The 19,437-nt window shown below is 43.7% G+C and overlaps 1 protein-coding gene across 1 annotated transcript in view; it reads left to right on the forward strand.

Annotated features, from left to right (window-relative positions):
- Fam114a1 (family with sequence similarity 114 member A1) overlaps positions 1 to 19,437 on the forward strand; it is a 71,578-nt gene that overhangs the window by 6,930 nt on the left and 45,211 nt on the right. The window contains exons 2-3 of the mRNA XM_032916526.1: positions 2,583 to 2,932; positions 17,053 to 17,140. Coding sequence (XP_032772417.1) covers positions 2,591 to 2,932; positions 17,053 to 17,140 — 430 coding nt within the window. The 5' untranslated portion in view covers positions 2,583 to 2,590. The remainder of the gene's footprint in view (positions 1 to 2,582; positions 2,933 to 17,052; positions 17,141 to 19,437) is intronic.

Here is a 19,437-nt window from a genome sequence, read left to right on the forward strand (position 1 = left end):
CACACCTAGCTTAGAGGAAACGATATGTTTGCATAGCCTGGCTACTGTGAGCGCTCAGTAAATCATAGCTCTGGTGTTTTATAGTTTCTGTTTTAATTCAAAGTTTTTATTTGAGAATTTTATGCACGAGTACTTTATTTGCATCATTTCCACTGTTTTCCCCCTTCTCACATGTCCCCCACTCCTCAAATTCCTAATCTCTTCTTCAATTATTATGACATATATAGGTATCTATATGTAAATATATAAATACACATGTGTACATACCTGCTGAGTCCATTTAGTGTTACTCACATGTCTGTTTGCTAATGGCTGACTGCTTGGAATTGGGTAACTTACCAGGGTGGGCTCATCCTTGAAGAAGGCTGTCTCATCAGTAACCACTAATCGCCCGAAGCCCTTCATTTAGGGACGGAGGCTTGTGAGACTTCTGCTTCCTACCTCTGCAGGTCAGCTGGTGTTTCATTATGCGGGTCTTGATTGGGTGACTATGTTGTTAAGATCTCTTGGGTGCAGCTTCCCTGACTTCTATGGAAAATATGATCTCACAGCAGACATCCTGGTCCACTGGCTCTTATAATCTTTCTGCCCTCCCTCCCACGGTGTCTCCTGAGTCTTAGGTGTAAGAGTTACGTTGTTAATGTATTAACTGGGGTCAGGCATCCTCACAGACAACTTTTGACCATTTGGGGGTTTCTGAAATGATGTCCATCTGCTCCAAATAATCTTCCTTGATAAAGGGTGAGAACTACCTGTCTGAAGACATAAAGACAAGCATTTAGAATGAAGTGAGAAAGTAGACTGGTTTAGGAAAATGGCAGTAGTAGATTCTCTCTAGAACCCTTGACTTCTATGTACTATATATTCTTAAGAGGGTGAAGTTTTCCTGGACAGCAGCACTGAGATTTGAAGCCTGTTATTGGGAGAAATATAGGATTTGTTGTAAGAAATACGTAAGATGGGGAGACCTGCTGTTAAGAAATCCCAGCACTTGAGAGGCAGAGACTGGTGGATCTCTGAGTTTGAGGCCAGCCTGGTCTACAGATTAAGTTCCAGGACAGTCAGGATTACACATAGAGACACTCTGCCTAAGGAGGGAAAAACAGGAAGAAAGGAAGGAAGGAAGGAAGGAAGGAAGGAAGGAAGGAAGGAAGGAAAGAAGGAAGGGAAGGGAAAGGAAAGGAAGGAAGGAAGGGAAGGGAAAGGAAAGGAAGAAAGGAAGGAAGGAAGGAAGGAAGAAAGAAAGAAAGAAAGAAAGAAAGAAAGAAAGAAAGAAAGAAAGAGAAGAAGTTAGATAGGAAGGAAGGGAGAGAGTTAGGAAGAAAGGAAGAAAAAAAGAAAGGAGGAAACAATAAGTCGTGGAGAGTTGTCCAGTTGACCACTAGAATTACTTATTAGCATAGTAAGCTACAGTTTACAAATCATAAAATCTACTTCCTCTGTTTAGGCATTCTGGTTAGTGGTATTTGGTGTATTAACACATCTATACAGCCAGACATCCCTCAACTGTAGAATATTCTTTTCACCTCCAAGAGAATCCTCTTCTGCATTAGCAGTTACTCCCCACTCCTCTTCCCTTGAGCCTCTAAAACAGACAATTGTCCATTCTGTGTTCATTGAGAACCACAACAAGCAAGTAGTGTCTGAAACCTATTACAAAGGACCGTGGTCACCAGGAGACGTGTGTCTGTAAGTCCTTCTTGTGTGTGTTGATGCTGCCGCAAAATTCATAGCACTTATTAATCAAGTTCACAGATAGTTTTTCTTCAAGCGAAATGTTCTCGTTCGTTCATTCATTCATTCATTCATTCATTCATTCATTCATTGTGTGTGGAGGGTTCCCACTTGCACAGATTCCCTTGTGGAGTCAGAGGACCACTCACCGAAGGATGTTCTCTCTTTCCACCATGTGGTTCTGGGATAATACCGGTGTTACCAGCCATTTTTTGTTCTTTTCTTTTTTGTTTAGTTTGCTCTTTTTGAGACACAGTCTCTTCATAGGTTGCCCAGGCTAGCCTCAAAATAATTTTTCCAGACCAGAAAAGTAAGGCTTAGAAGGCAAACAATGAGTAAGCAACGGAATTGAATTTTCAGCCATGTCTGACCACGAGACTGAATCCCATTAGAGCCCCGTCTGTAGTGCTGGCTGCCTCTTACTACAGATTCTATTATTTATACAACACACATTTACTCTCTTACAATGTAGAACTGGGTCAGACACAATTTTCATTGGGCTTAGATCAAGATAGTGGCAGGTCTGGGTCCTCCTAGACTCTTGAAAAGAGTTGTTTTCTTGCCTTCTTCAGTCGCTGGTAGCTGCCTTAGTCCTTGGCTTGTGCCCCTCCCCCAACACCACCCCTACCCCACCCGAACCCCACCCATCCTCAAAGTGCATCACTTCAGTCTCTGTCTCTATTTCCATTTCATCTTCTGCACACATCACTCTGTTACTCCATCATGCCCAACCTTCTTCTATTCACTGTGGAGAACAGTAGTGAGGACACTCATCACCTGATAGAAGAGAGTTACTACAGGTTTTGAATGAATGTTACCAACACAAGTGTTTGTGATCACGTTTACAGATATTAAAATGTCTGATGATGCTCATGACACCATAGACAATGGAGGAGGAGAAGATGCTGCTGAGATGCCCAACTCCCCTGCTGAAGATGCAGAAGTGCAGTGTGGTCCAGCTATGACTTCAAATGAGCCAGCACCAGCTGACCACACAGGAGAGCAATCTGAGGTCTCAGCAGCTGCATGTGCAGAGGTCACCCCTACAGGGCTTCTAGACCAGTCCAAGGCTAGTGATGCTGATGAGACGCCCCTCAATGGAGAAGTAACTGAAGACACCCTGGTTGAGTGCATTGATTCTGTCAGCCTTGAGGGAGACACCGGATCTGAAATACCTCTGAAAGAACAGAACGATGTGGTAAGAAAAAAATCACCATATTTTAACCTAAACTCTCCCTGAGATCCTGTTGCTAATAACACACTGCTACAGGCTGGATAAGTTATCAAGAAAAGAAGTTTATTTTGACTCACAGTTCGATGCAAGGGTAGAGAGATTATTAATACATGGCATTGACCTTCTCGATAGCAGTGTTTCAAGGTAACTCAAGGCATCATTTGGCAAGAGATAGGTGTGCATGAGACACCTTGCCCATGGCTGTTATAGCAACCCTCAGTCTAACTCACTGAGTTAAGTCCAGGAATGAGCTCACCTGTTTGTGATGGCAGAGGCCTAGTCACCTGTGTTTGTTTATTTTGGGTGCTGGTCTTTCCCATTCTAGACAAGTTCTCAACCACTGAACTACATCCTTGGTCTTCTTGCTAGACTTTAAAGGTCCTACACTGTATTTTCCCATGGCAATTAGATTCCCACGTAAGTTTCAAAGTTGAAAACCATATTCTGCAGTGACACCATATTCAATCCACCAAGTGTAGCACGTTACCGAAAGCACTGCCACCAAGACTCAAGAGTTCTAAGTGTGTTGCACACCACATTTGTCCTTAAAGCACTCTCTGTGGTGGAAAGACATCGAGAAGAGGAATTTGTGAGTCTAATATTTGGTTGTGATCATTGTGTTAAGAGTCATGAGAGCCATCAATTCCTGGACGTAGCCTATATGCCAGGAACTCTGCTGACCATTCTCCCTGTTGGTCCCCACCCTCTTCTTGTAGAGGGAGGAGTTTTTGAGACAAGGTGTTGCCACGTTCCTCAGGCTAGCTTCAAATTTAGCCTCCTGCCTTAGCTTCCCGAGTGCTGAAATTATAGGAATTCTTTGTGCTACAACAACATGGCCATCTACTTGGCTTCCTGGTACTTTCCACTCCAGGGCGTAGAACAGGAGGTGAGCTGTTTGGGGATCTAGAAGGATTGTGCATGAGGAGCTCAGATCTAGCCTTCACTAAGGATTAGTCCTGTCAATCTTGAGGTGTGTACTTAAGTCACCTAGAAGTAATGGAGTAGAGTCTTCTGAGAACAGACATGAAACAGGGAACCAGAAAGTCTGGCCGTTCACTCCCCAGTGCTCATTGCCTATGTTAATTTAGTCAAGAAACATCATATCTCTTTGAATTTTTTGCTCTATAATTGAAGAATTTTCACACGAAGATCTTGGTGAATGCTTCTAGTGTTTTATGACTTGTATTCAAGGTGTGGCTTCTCTTTATCTTCCTCAAAGCTTTGACTCTCAAACCTGCTCAGAGATAGTATGAGCTTCCAGAGGGAGGGGGCATTGCTCCCCTATCACTGGAAACATCCAGCCGTTTGGCATTGCCACAGGGTACCTACAAATTTCACTCTCAAGAGACACAATCAAATTTAAAAACAAGGGGGGGGGGATGCAAAACAATCTCGTGGTGCCTTGAGAACGTTTACAATTTTGTGTTAGGTTGCATTCAAAGCTATCCTGGTGCAGGGTGGACAGGCCTGGAATTCTAACTAAAGCTAAATGTTCATTCTGTGTGGATGGTGTGGAGGAGACGAGAAACAGCTGAGCATTTGGATCAGATATGGAAAATCCCCACAAAAACTTACTTCTGAGAGGTCCTGTACTAGCCAGCCATGAACCTCCTAAAGGATCACGGACTCCCCAACCTCGACTGACTCACAGCTCTAGCCAAGCATCCCAGCCACTGGGAATGCTTACAACATCCTGACTCCTGAGTTCCACCCTAACAGTGTCTGATTTGTGGATGGGGCTCTGATGTATTCCTTCTAAGAAATCTCAGATAGTTCTCATGTACATCCAGGGTTGAATATAATTGTTCCAAGGCCAAGAACTTGAGGGAACTTTTAGTGATTCTTTGAGTAGGTGATCTCTTGGTACCACTTCAGCTTTAGAATTTTGAAGTGCTTACCCAGCACTTCAAAAAGCATCCGAAGAGCACTGAGTGTTTGGCAGTATAGATGCTGTCCATTGTCCATAGCCCTGGGTCTGAGGCTCTGCACATGCCTGAGGCCTTACACGTGTCCAGGGCTCTGCATCCAGAGCTTAGATAGATCCAAGGCATGAGGCCAGTGTTTGTGCACTTGTGTCCTTAGGGTTTTACTGCTGCAAACAGACACCATGACAAAGGCAACTCTTATAGAACAAAATTTAATTGGGGCTGGCTTACAGGTTCAGAGGTTCAGTCCATTATCATCAAGGCAGGAACATGGCAGCATCCAGGTACATGGTATGATGCAGGCAGAGCTGAGAGTTCTACATCTTCATCTGAAGGCTGCTAACAGAAGACTGGCTTCCAGGCAGCTAGAATGAGTCTTAAAGCCCACACCCACAGTGACACACCTACTCCAACAGGGCCACACCTTCTAATAGAGCCACTCCCTGGGCTGAGCATATACAAACCATCACATGTTCCCAGAAGGGCAGAGAGCAGAAAGGGACTGGAGGTCAGTCCCAGGCCAAGTTTGATTTTCTTTATTTTTGAGAATTTCGTCCATGTACACAATGAAATATGACCATATTTACTCCATTTCTACCTCTCTAACTCTCCCCATTCTCCTCTGATATATTCCCCGTCCCAACTTCAAGTACTTTTTCAAAAAACAACCCACTAAGTTGAGTTAGTATTGTCCATATATGCAAGGGCATGGAGTCATCCTCTGGAGCATAGGAAATCTATCAGCAGCCACACCATAAACAAGAATAATTAGCATCCCAGCAACTGCTCTCCCCACCACCAGTAGATCTTTGCTGAGGGGTGGGGCCGGGAGACCGTCTACCCCATCTAAGCCAGAACTTTGACTGTCTTGATCTTGTCCAGGTAACCCTAGCTGCTATGCATTCATGATCATATTAACCACATCATATCCAAAAGACAGCACCCATCAAAACTCCTGTTACCCTGCAGTTTTTACACTGTCTCTGCCTCTCTCATGTCCCCTAAGCCTTGGGTTAGTGGGGTTGATATAGAGGAATCATTTAGGGCTGAACACTGAACACTTACTTTTATCCCTTTGACCAGATCCATCTTTCTCTAGTGACTTGTCCACTGACGTGGGAATACGGATGAAACCAGGGATCGAAGGGATGGTCTAACCCAAAGGAAGCGGGTGTGATATGGAGCCTACCATCTCAAAGTCAACTTAAAACATGAGATGGAAGGGTAGTAGAACACATGTGAAATAAAAGAAGGGGTGGGGATACTGAACATTAAAGAATTAAGCAAAAAAAAAAAAAAAAAAAAAAAAAAAAAGAAGAATTAAGCAAGGATGGGTGCCAGAGGATGGGGGAGAGAAAAGGGTGGTCAGTGGGTTAGCCAAAGCTACGTATCTATTTAAAAGCCATTTGAAAGCCCACTAGTTAGTATGGTAACTTGCAAATACACCTAAAAAGAAGAAGAATTTGAACAGAATTTTATCCTGCATAGGCGGATGCTGCTGCTCCCAGAAGACATGGGTTATTAAATAAATATCACAGTTCAAGGCAGGCCCCAGAGTTATGCCAAACAATACAGATATTATCGTTGCTCTTGGATGCCCACCATGACTACATGGTATGACCCTCTGCTGAAGATACACACTCTCTAGAACACAGAGAAAGCCTTCTCAGACTTACCGGGGAAGCTTCTTTCCTGTTGTCATAGTGCCGGAAGTTACTATTGCATCGCTAGAGGAGAGAAGACATCAGTGGTCTTCTCATCAGCACTGGACCCTGGATGCTGCAGGTACGATAGTGGCAGGGGCTAAGGCAAGGTGTGCCTGCAAGCGCAGAGTGGCAGGGGTAACCAACCACTTTTCGATTTGCTATGAGGCCTGCTCCGCTGGAAAGAATGTAAGGACTGGTACTGTAATCCTAGTCAAAGTGCTCATGGCTTGGGCAGTCATAAGCCCTATGGTAGGGCTTGATATTATTTTCGTAAAGGCCATGCTGTCAAATTTCCTGCGTTTATGCTTAAACCACGGGGTCAAATTTAAACCCTTCTCTGTAGGGGTAGATTTGGTCTCACTTAAGGAATTACCAGGAAAGGACATTCTCCTCTCTCCCTTACATTCTTATCCTGAGTTCCTTAAGTTAATATTAGAAGTAATATTTTGCATCTCTTCTTCAAATCCTGGCCATTTATTGTATTCACCTCTGTCTTTGATATTTACAAGCAATCTTCTTGCAATGATAAAAATAATTCTGTCATTCCAGGGAAAAAAATAAATTCTTTAGACAAAAAAAAAAAAATAGAGAGGAAGGAAACCCTTAAAATAGAAAGTTCCTTTCTAAATTGGTTACTTGGCTCCTGCATACAGGTTCCTTAGTAATGTCAGAGTCTATTGGAAAATAGTCAAGCTCCTAAAATATCTAAGATCCTAAAGTATCTAACTCTGATAGAGTCTCGTTATACTGTAAAAAAGTTTCTGTAGGAAAAAATGTCTTCAAGAACACATTAAACTTGTCACTCTGTGCATAATGTGTGTCTTTAAGTGATCTGTATCTGCAGTCACTTTGTATCCGGGCCCTGCTGTTAAAAACCTGACTGGGTGGAGGCTCTACCTTGACAGATGGGACAGTGTGACCAGGACAAGGTAGAGCAAAGGATGTGCCCAGTAGTCTATCAGGTGACAACCGTGACAACTATTTCATGTCGCTATGCACAAACTGAGGAAAGGGAGTCTTTACTTTGATTCATAATCTCAGAGGGCTTGGGCCACAATCACTTTGTCCAAATATCACAGTGGCAGGAACGTGTGACAGAGGAAGTGTTTCACCTCATGGCAGACAGGAAACAGGGAAGGAAGATTCAGGAAGAGGCCAGGACCAATCTAGCTCCCAAGGCTATGCCCAAGTGACACCCTACTTCTGATAATGCCTTAATGTTGCGACTCCACCAAGGGATTAGTACACTCACTACGTCAGCACCCTCATGTCTGATTGTCTCTGGGAACATGATCAGACACACTCGGAGTCCGGCTTTGGGCTCCCCTACTTTATCCCATCTTTATCCAGTCATGTTGTCGGTTAAGACCGCCTGACACGATGCGCTGAAGAATCACATCATTTGTGCTCTCAAGGCAGCCATCTCTCAAAGCCACCTTTTCTGGCCTGCAGGCTCAGAAGTCATGGCGCTAAAATGTACTCAAAACATCTGTGGGCGAGCTCTCTGTCCTCACTTGAACGTCAGTGTTAGCATTGCACCTCCTCTTATACCTCCACCAGCTCCGTGCCACCAAGAAGCCAAGAACTGTGGCATCTGCATGATTTCTGCAGTCTCGTTAGGGCAGGCAGTCATATGGAAGCAGTTAAAGCTGCAGCGTGAGGGAGACTTCAACAGAACATCTATGTAAACCAAGCCTGAGGATCAGGTAAGTCTCCCGCGTCAGTTCAGAGTCTTGGGTAGTGTTAGAGAATGGTCCTTGTTCTTATGAATCTTACAAGATTTTGTGATATATCAGCCCAGCAACCCTTAAAAGACCCAGCCTGAGTCAAGTTTTTTCTAGATTCTGTGTGTGTGTGTGTGTGTGTGTGTGTGTGTGTGTGTGTGTGTGTGTGTGAGAGAGAGAGAGAGAGAGAGAGAGAGAGAGAGAGAGAGAGAGAGAGAGAGAGAGAAAGACAGTGTTATGTACATGTGTGCATGCATGTGGAGGCTAGAGCAAGTTAACATCAAGTCTCCTACCTTTTTGTAATCCACCTTATTTTTTGAGCCAATATCTTTCATTGAATCCAGAATTCCCTGACTGGCTAAATTAGCTGGCTGGTGAGCTCTAGATACTTGCCTGTCTCTGTTCTCCTGGCCCCAGGGTTACAACTACTCTTGGTTTTCACATGGGTGCCAGGGATCTGAACTCATGTCCTTATGTTTGTAATGAAGGTGCTTTAGCAATTAAGCCAGCTCCTCACCTCCACAGTCCAAGTTTTTCTAGATTGTCATCAATACAGAGTGTTACCTAGGACTTTTAAAATGTCATCCTTGTTCAGTACGGGCCATAGAAGTCCATAAAGGAACATCACGAGGAAGAATTTCATTGTTAATGCCACAAGTACTTTCAAAGGGAGTCTTGGGAGTATGGACTACTTCAGAGAGTTCTTTTCTTAGGAAAGGAAAAGTAGGGTCAAGCATGGTAGCATAAGCTCATAGTCCCAGTGTGTGTGTGTGTGTGTGTGTGTGTGTGTGTGTGTGTGTATGTGTGTGTCTTTGTGTGTGTGTTTCTTTTTGTGTGTGTGTGTGTGTGTTTGTTTGTGTTTGTTTTTTTGTTTGTGTCTGTTTGTGTGTCTCTTTTTGTGTGTGTGTGTGTGTGTCTGTGTGTGTCTCTGTGTGTGTTGTCTGTGTGTGTCTCTGTGTGTGTCTCTGTCTGTGTGTCTGTGTGTGTCTGTGTGTTTGTCTCTATGTGTATATGTGTGTGTTTGTGTGTGTGTGTCTGTGTGTCTGTGTGTGTGTCTGTGTGTGTGTGTGTATATGTGTCTGTGTGACTGTGTATGTGCCAGTCTGTGTGTGTGTGTCTGTGTATGTGCCAGTGTGTGTGTGTGTGTCTCTGTGTGTGTGTGTGTATCTGTATGTGTATGTGTGTCTGTGTGTGTGTGCCTGTGTATCTGTGTGTTTCTGTGTGTCTCTGTGTGTGTGTGTCTGTATGTGTGTCTGTGTATGTGCGAGTGTGTGTGTGTGTCTGTGTCTGTGTGTGTGTGTGTGTGTGTGTGTGTGTTTGTGTTGGTTAGTATCAAATCAACCTGATGCAATCTAGACTCATTTGGAAAGGGGGACTCCCAATTGAGAAAATTCCTCCCTAAGATTTGCCTATAGGATGGGGCTGGAGAGATGGCTCAGCAGTTAAGAGAATTGGTTACTCTTCCACAGACGCTAGTTCAATTCCCAGCACCAATATGGCAGCTAACAACTGTTTGTAGCTCTATTTCCAGGGGATCCAACACCCTCACACAAACACCCATGCAAGCAAAATACCTATCTGTGCACATTAAAAAGGAAGATTTGCCTATAGGCAGGTATACAGAAATATTTTCTGGATTAATGATGGGTGTATGAGGGCCCAGCCCACTGTGGGCAGTACCATTCCTAGGCTGGTGTTCCTGGGTTCTGTAGGAAAGAAGGCTGAAGAAGCCATGAGGAACAGGCCTATAAGCAGCATTCCTCTATGGCCTCTGATTCAGTTTTTTGCTTCCAAGTTCCTGCCCTGATTTTCCTCAGTGGTGCAGTATGACCTGAGATTTATTAGATGAAATAAAGCATTTCCTTTTTGAGTTGCTCTTGGTCATGGTGTTTATCACAGCAGTAGAAATCCCGAGACACCAGCATCTGAGAGACAGAAGCAGGACTTCAAGGTCATCCTGGGCTACTTAGTTTGAGACCAGATTGAACTGTGTATCAGAATAACTGAGATGCTTATTAAGAATCTGTGCTTCTGGCCTGGGCATAGTGGCTCACAGCTTTAAAAGGAAGTAGAGGCAAGTGGATCTGTGAGTTCAAGGCCAAACTGGTCTATATGCTGAGTTATATAGTGAGTCTCAACGTCAGACCTCTGGGTTCTGCCTTGAAATAAAGATGACCAGAGCAGAGGATGAGACTCTATGTCAAGTACACTGCCCTGGATGGCATTCCCATGGTGTCTGTGGATAAGGGTGAGGATTGCTAAAACCAGGATACAGAAGTCTAATAGGATGCAGAGGAATTGAGAAGACTCTGAGTCCGTGGGACAGCAAAGTGGAGATAGTTTGCAAACAGTTGATATTTTCAAATGAGACATCAATGGACACGAGATCACCCTTACCTCTCGTTTTGTTTCCCTGTGTCGGTTTGAGAGTGCTCCTCTGTTCTGTCCTTTTAGGTTTCTGTCTACCACCTTGTATGAAAGACTCACTGAATTTCAGAGGTAGATTTAGTTCCTGGAGAAGAATCCAGGCACAAGTAACCATAATTCCCCAGAGTTCAAAGCTGAATGGAGGACCATTGACACAAGGCAAAGGCCTTTCTTTTTAAAAATATTCTATTCTATTCTATTCTTATATTTATTATATTACATTATATTTATCTATGTGTGTGCATATTTGTGCACATGCATGTACATGTATGAGTGCACATGTGTTATGGTTGATGTGTTGAAGTCAGAGGAAACCTTCAGGTGTCAGTCCCCTCCTTCCACGATGTGGCTCCTGGGATCCAACTCACCTTAGCAGGCTTGCAGCCAGCACCTGTAACTGCTCATCCGTCTTTCTGGCCGAGCACGCTTTTCTTATGCCTGAACATGTAAAGACAGGAAGACTCTCTTAGATGTATTTAACTATCTACAAATCTTTAAGACCTTTCTTTTCACATATTGAGATGCAAGTAAAAAGTCTGCTGTGTTCACCAGTTAAGATATATTCCTGCAATTCAGAATGCTAATTAGCAAACCCTCGGATGTTAATGGAGGCAGATATAATAGAATTGCCTATTACGGCTGCCTCTAGAGCATGGGTCTCCTAATGAGAATGCCCTGCTGACCTGGACCGTACATATTTTATTGGAATGCTGACAGCTCTCAGATTGTAGCTTAATCTAAGGAGCATACACAATAGCATTCTACATATGTAAGAGTGTTCTAAAAATAACTGACATCGTGATACTGAATGCTGACAATAAGAAGGCAAGAATGGAAAGATAGGGCAGAGGCAATGCTGTGACTTGGATCTCGTTTGCGCTGGATGCCTGAGGGATGGGGTTAGAAGATTGGTTCTCGGTGCAGAGATGTTGGAAGGTTGTACATCTGGCAGATAGGGCCCGGTGAGCATTCCTGGGGAAGCCATGCTAGGAAAGCACTAAGGCGTCTCTCATGGGACTCTTGAGCTCTCGCAAGAACGGGCTATTAAAATGATAAGTCTAAGCATTGAGTTGTTCTCCAGCTTCCTGCTTTGAGATACAATTCCTTCCTCACATTCTCCCACTACTGGGACACCATCCACCCTGAGATCCTCAGCAGAACCAAGCCAATGCTGAGCTTGCCTTGAAGAATCCAGAACTGTGAACTCAGTGAACACCTTTTCCTTGGAAAAGGTGCCTGCCTCTGGTCTTTTGTTACAGTAAAGAAGAGTGAACTGGTACCAATGCTATGCAACTAGAGTGCTTTAAATCTTTGGACTAATGTGTTAACTTTCAAATCCTTCTGAGAGGTTGGGCAATGAAAAACTAACATGAGTCCAAGCCATTTCGATTCTCATGCAAATGGCTTCATAAAGTGGTAGCAGGTGGACTCTTGCTGTGTTCCATGGGTGAGTGATGAAGGAGTGGGTACAGAAGACTGGCGTCATTCTGACGAGGTGGAGAAGAAAGATGTGGAGCATAAAGCTGGTAGAAACCCCTTGTTCCTGTTGAAGTGCTGTGATGGAGACACCTTGGGCATAGTTAAATATGAGAAGTTACTGTTGGGAGAAAGATAAAGTCGAGAGACCTTGAACCAGCCCAGGGTTGGGGCGGTGTCAGGTGGAAAGGACAGTGGAAAGGATGACAGTGTTTCCATGACAACAGAAGAATAAAACCATTGTCCGTTGGCTTTGGCATCCTTTGATTTGGGTTTAGATGGGCTTTGGTGTAAGCTGATGTGTGTGTTGAATATAGAAAGATCTACTTGGATGTTTAATTTGATTTAAATAGTGTTTAGCTTATTAAGATTGCAATTTTAAACACTCACTTCTTCCTTAGGATTTATGTTCATCTTGCAAATCATAATTCTGTATACAAGCCCAGCAAAATTGAGCAGCCACTTTCTAGGGAAATTTGTTTAATGTTTGATCCTTTTTATTTCTTACTAACTTGAATGCTTTAAATGTAATACAGTCTATTTCCTTCTTAAGTGCCTCAACTATAGATTATAAAACCTTGCTGAGTATTTAGTAATTGTTATAAAGCTATTAAATGTATAAAGTGGCTTAAAGACATAAATGTTAATGCAGCATTCCTAAATGTGGGCCTTTTCAGCTGAAGTCTGTGATGTGATAATTCAGCTATTCATTGTAAATTGGTTTTCAAACCTTGTGACCCTGTTAACTTTCATAAATATCAGTAGGACAGAAAAGGTCACATGTGCACACACAAAAAAATTAATAGCATGGCTTTGGCACGTTAGCCTTTCCACCTTTAAGTTTTAAATCTTTCCAGAGCTAGAAAAGGTTTACTCACGAGGGAAGAAAATTACTTGGAAATCACAGACCATTGCCAGTCAGACCTTCTGACAGCAGCACCCAGGACAGCTCGCAGCCTCCTTGCTGAACTGGCTCCTTTGAGTGTCTGTGCTGTGAGCTACAGAACTTAAGGAAGACCTGGCAGGTCTAACGGCGGACATCCTTGCTATGAGATATACCCGATACCTGATTCCTCGTCTCTCTTGGGGATGGGACGCCCAGATTAGTCTTTTATCCTTAGCACAGGAGTTTGTACTTTTCATCTAAATGTGAACGTTCCCTGTGTTTGACAGACCCCTCTAGATTTTTACCTCATCTCTATTTATAGTTTTGAACTTGTTCACCCAAATTAAATAAATAGTTTCTTTTCCTGGAGCTCTAACCCAGGGTCTCACACAGCCTAGGCAAATGGCTTTGTGACAGGGCCACATCCCAGCCTCAGTAGGTGAAGTGGTCATTTGAGTGGTGGTGATGAGGGTGTTAGGGAGGGCATTTGGGCCTTGCTCAAGCCAGGCCACTAAGCCACAGGTCCAACCTAAAAAGTACTTTCTATTCGATGTTAGGTGGGACTAGGTATTTAACTGTCTTCTCTACTTAAGGAACTCTGAACTTGATGCAGTCCTGCATAGTTGAATATTCTTAGGACCATACAATAGTTGCAGTTGTTCAAAGGACCAATTCGGTTTTTTTTTTTTGTTTAAATCTTAATGTATTTATTTCATGTGTATGGGTGCTTTGTCTGTATGTGTGTCTGTGCATCACATGCATGTCTAATACCCAGAGATTTCAAGAGGGCGTCGGATCCCCTGGGTCTGCAGTTATTGATGGTTGTTGAGCCTCCATGTGGGTGCTGGAATTAAACCCAGGTCCTCTGAAAAAGCAGCCAGTGCTCTTAACTGCTGAGCCATCTCTCCAGCCCCTCTAATTATGACTTCGATGTCCTTGATCAATCCCAGTCAGTTTTGCCCCAACTATACAAGGTCGTTCTTCCGAGTTTATGGGAAGGAGAGAACAAACAAACAAAGCTAGTAAGTTCTCATAGGCTGCCCTCTGCTTCTGAGTTAGGCCAGGAAGGTCTCTGTTAAAGGAGGTGAGAGACATATTGAGGTGGACGGTGAGAAAGAAAGCTTTACAGCAGCATTTAGCAATGTGAGAAGCAGTTGATCCACCTTGCTTATTTCATTCTGATTTGAATGTGTATGTGTGCAGTCTGCACATGCCTGCACACCACAGCACACATGTAGAGGTCAGAGGACTTTGTGGAGAGGGTTATTTCCTTCTGCCTTGGTTCCAGGAATTGAACTTTTGTCATTAGACCCCCATGGTAAGACCTTTACCCCCTGAGTCACCTCATGGGACCTACACTGCTATTTTACAGGCTTCTAAGCATGTCACCTAGTGACCAGTTAGTGGAGACAGTATTTATGATGAGGTATAAAATTCATGGTTAACACTTATTTAGTTTATATTTTTTGATATGTGCATATCTAGTCATGTGAGGATTTTCTATTAATTATAGATATTCCTTGTAACTAGTCAGGGGTTCCAGCTCAATGTCAAGGACTTTATTAATAAAGCAATTGAAGTAGCCACTTATTACACAGCAAAAAGTTCTAGAGTGACTTGACTCTCTGTTTTATTTGCTAATCAATTACCAGCTGTCAGGGCAGGGTCAATACTGAAGATCTGAGGTCAGAAGCCATCACCCCTGAATGCGTTGTTCTTTCTAGTCACAGGCAGTGATTGGCCCAGTGAAAGAGGGAAATTAGTCATCAACAGTCATCTGTCTTCCTGGTGGCGTAAAATTGCTACTGGACTCCATTGCCGAATGGGGTTAATCAATGTAGACACCACAAATGAGTGCAGACGGTAATAAGTCATGGGTGTTCCACGCATGTTGACAAGTCTCTCTCTGTTTCCAGACAGAAGGAAAAACTGACAGCCAGCTTCCAAAGCTCTCTGTCACAGCCTTAAAGCTGGTGCTTCAACCTAACATTTATGCTCATATGACAAATTCATATGAAATCATTTTTAATCTTCTCAAGACCTGTAGGGTTATTGGCTCTGAGAGTTCTTTTATGTTTGTAAAATGTTCATTGCATATACTCAAGGTACTATTTTACACAAGTCCGTGATATCATTGAGTGTATTCCCCCAACTCTGAGAGCTATCCTCCATCTTGTCTTGCATTTTGTAACAAATGAATGGGGCTTAGAAGAGCTTCAGTAACTCATTGCTCAGAAGGGCAGAACCTTGACTCAAACCCAAGCAATTTAATTCTGTGACCTTTTCCATTTCTCTCTGCTGAATAGATGATATTTGATATTTACTGAATAAATCAGTTAGGGATGCAGCGAGATACAAATAACTAAAATCCACATAGAGCAGTTTACAGAACAGCAATGTGTTTTTCTCCTATAACACAAAAGATGGGACAAGCAGCTCCCGGCGTTGGCTCAGTGCTCCTTCAGCATCAGGACCAGGGATTCTTTGACCGCAGCAAATCTCCCTGCTTCGCTGCCAAGCATCACGTCCACATTCAGAACAGGAAAAAGCATTGGCAACAGCCATAACTGAAATTTATCACAAAAGCAAAAGTTTCCCCATTTGTATACATCTATCTGCAAGGGAGACGGCAGGGGAAAGGGCACTGGGGGTGACTGATAGCCTTGGAGTTACAGAATCTACAGGTTATATAGGCCTCTTCCTCTCCTCCCACCCTCCCTTCCTATAAAAAGCTCTCTTACTTTGTCTACGACTTACTGTGGATCTTCATCTTCTTCCCTTGCTTTCTGTTTGTGAATAGTAAAAGAAAGCTATGCTTCTGCTAAGTCAGGACTCACTTGATGAGATTGACAGAAACTACTGCGTTCCTGTTCAAGAAAATGGATGAATTTCAGGCATTTATTCAACAAAGAATATTAGGCACTCTTTGAGACTCTAGGAATGAATTAGGGACCAGAACCAGAAAGAAAAGGAGGAGAGAAAGAGAGGGAGAGAGACAGAGACAGAGACGGGGGGGGTGTGGGGAGGGAAGCAAAACTATGAGGGAATCTTCTAGAACACAAAGTTGGGAATGCAGCCAGTCCTAATACTAGAAAACCCAGATCTAAGATACTGCTGGAAATCTTGGCAGTGGCCTGGATGCACCGCCATCTTGCACACCCTGCTTTCCCTTAGCTAGCTCCATGAATAGGGTGGCCCTCCATACCTGCATTTCCTTATTATGTTGAACAAACGCACGCTAAAGCACAGTCTCCAGTTCACAGTTCAGAAATCAGGGAGACAGCATTTGACAGGCTAGGAGCACGTTCATCCCTACAGGTAAGGGCTGGCATTACAGGTGTCATTTGAGTGAAGCCAACACCTTGAATACAGATATCCCACAAAGTTTTCTGTTGCCACACCCCTCTCCAGGTTAGTTGATGCCCTCAGTCAATGCTGGACACCACCATCTGCCAACTACACTAGCATTTCCACCCTATCCTACCCTGGAAATTAACTCTGTCTTGCAAGGCACATTTAATTAGCTTTGTAAGAATTGACTAAACCAGGGCCATTTTAAATGTTTTTGAATCCCTTTTGTGTTCTAACATGTTACATTTCTCTCTGCCCTCCACCACTCCCCTAACCCTGAACCCTCACCCCTGCCAACCCTTGTCTCTCTTTCATGTACTGAGAGGACTACAGATCCCTCCTCACACTGGGCCAAGTCCGCCGGAGCCAACACCTCCATTACTCAGTTTGGTTCCAAAGTACACATTGCAGTGTGGGTCAAGAAACTCTTTTATGAACCATATAAACTATAAGTCTGGGAGATGCAGTTGGTTGGTGGTGGGTTTTGTTCCTGAACCTTCTCTGCATCTTAACTGCTTCTCTGAATGAATGTCTTTGCATTCAGGGGCAAAGTGAATATCTGACCTTATGCCAATTTGTTCTTGTGCAGGCCGTGGACTCCTCACCACCGGCAGGAAGATGGGCAGGCTGGGGGTCCTGGGGGAAGTCTCTGCTCTCATCTGCATCGGCCACAGTAGGTAAGTGTTGGGTGTTACACCAGAACAGAGGTCAGAAGCTCGATGGGACAAGAGATTTTTTTTTTAATTGACTTGAGTATTTCTTATTTACATTTCGAATGTTATTCCCTTTCCGGTTTCCAGGCAAACATCCCCCCTAATCCCTCCCCCTCCCTTCTTTTATGAGTGTTCCCCTCCCATCCTCCCCCCAACAATCTAGTTCACTGGGGTTCAGTCTTAGCAGGACCCAGGGCTTCCTTCCACTGGTGCTCTTACTAGGATATTCATTGCTACCTATGAGGTCAGAGTCCAGGGTCAATCCATGTATAGTCTTTAGGTGGTGGCTTAGTCCCTGGAAGCTCTGGTTGCTTGGCATTGTTGTTCATAAGGGGTCTCGAGCTCCTTCAAGCTCTTCCAATTCTTTCTCTGATTCCTTCAACGGGGGTCCCGTTCTCAGTTCAGTGGTTTGCTGCTGGCATTCGCCTCTGTATTTGCTGTATTCTGGCTGTGTCTCTCAGGAGCGATCTACATCCGGCTCCTGTCGGCCTGCACTTCTTTGCTTCATCCATCTTGTCTAATTGGATGGCTGTATATGTATGGGCCACATGTGGGGCAGGCTCTGAATAGGTGTTCCTTCTGTGTCTGTTTTAATCTTTGCCTCTCTATTCCCTGCCAAGGGTATTCTTGTTCCCCTTTTAAAGAAGGAGTGAAGCATTCACATTTTGATCATCCATCTTGAGTTTCATTTGTTCTAGGCATCTAGGGTAATTCAAGCATTTGGGCTATAGCCACTTATCAATGAGTGCATACCATGTGTGTTTTTCTGTGATTGGGTTACCTCACTCAGGATGATATTTTCCAGTTCGACCATTTGCCTATAATTTCATAAAGTCATTGTTTTGATAGCTGAGTAATATTCCATTGTGTAGATGTACCACATTTTCTGTATCCATTCCTCTGTTGAAGGGCATCTGGGTTCTTTCCAGCTTCTGGCTATTATAAATAAGGCTACGATGAACATAGTGGAGCACGGGGGACAAAGAGATTTTAACATACCATATATTGATGGAGTTTAACATTTGCCCAGGAGAAATCCATTTCCATATCTACTGCTCTAAGGGTATCTCATTTATTGACGCATTTGTTCTTCACAATGACTTTGTGAGGATATAGTCTTCCTTCCTTACTTTCTTAGTTTTACAGATAAAAACGCTGAACCACTGAGGGACTAGGACATTGTTCAAGTCAGCACTGTTTGGTGTGGGATTTGAAAACCATGTGTCATTTTAAACTGCTATTTTATATTGTCCATTAAAGTATAGATTTAAGATATAGATATATACATATGTATGCATTTATTTGTGCGCGCACACACACACACACACACACACACACACTTTTAGAATCGAGCCTTGCCGTGTAATCTAGGCTGACCTTGAACTTGTCTCTCCTGCCTCAGCCTCCTGAGTGCTGAGATTACATGTGTGCACCACCTCACCCAGGTTGTCTTTATCGTCCAACTTGTATAGTGTTTGTTTTATGTCACTTGGTGTTCCGTCTGTCTGTTTGAGAGAGGGTCTTACCATCCCTTCGATCCCTTTTATTCTCTAAATGAACCAGCCAGTGATGCCTGTGCTTAGAAAACAGGCGGTGACTTCTGTGCACATTGCATTCTGTCCTTAGGCCTCATGGATAGTCAGTGTTTGAGCTGTGGCCTTCACTTGTGTTTGGTGTTACTTACTCTTGAAGTCTCTCTACCTGAGGCGCCGTGAAGATGATGAGTATAGTATCTTGTTGCCTTCGCTGTCACATAAAAGCCCTGCTGGCCCCCCACCCCCACCCACAGCATAACAGTTAATCCAACAAAGCCTAGATCTTACGATACTGCCCATTGACCGGCATCAGGGTTGTACCGGTTGCTGTTGCCCCATCCCCACAGCCTTGGTTTCTTATCCTGTTGCTGTTGCACAACACCTTGAACAAAAACAACTTAAGGAGTTTATTTTGGCTCACAGTTCTGGGGTACAGTCCACCATGGCAGGGGAGTCATGACAGCAGGAGCCTAAGATGTCACATTCCATGCACGTCAGAGAGAATCATTAATGCTTGCATTCTGTTCACCTTTCCTTTGTCTTCCTAGACATGTTATTGCATTTTATTTATTCTTATTGGGGAGAGGGGTGAGCATGCCACATGTAGGAGTCAGTTCTCCCTCCACCCTGCAGGTCCTGGAGAGAGAACCCGTAGAGCCATCCTGCTGGTCCACTTTCTCCTTTTTATACAGTCTAGGGTCACACTCCAGAAAATGGAGCCATCCA

Source organism: Rattus rattus, chromosome 11 (assembly GCF_011064425.1).
Source record: "Rattus rattus isolate New Zealand chromosome 11, Rrattus_CSIRO_v1, whole genome shotgun sequence".
In the NCBI taxonomy this organism is placed as follows: domain Eukaryota; kingdom Metazoa; phylum Chordata; class Mammalia; order Rodentia; family Muridae; genus Rattus; species Rattus rattus.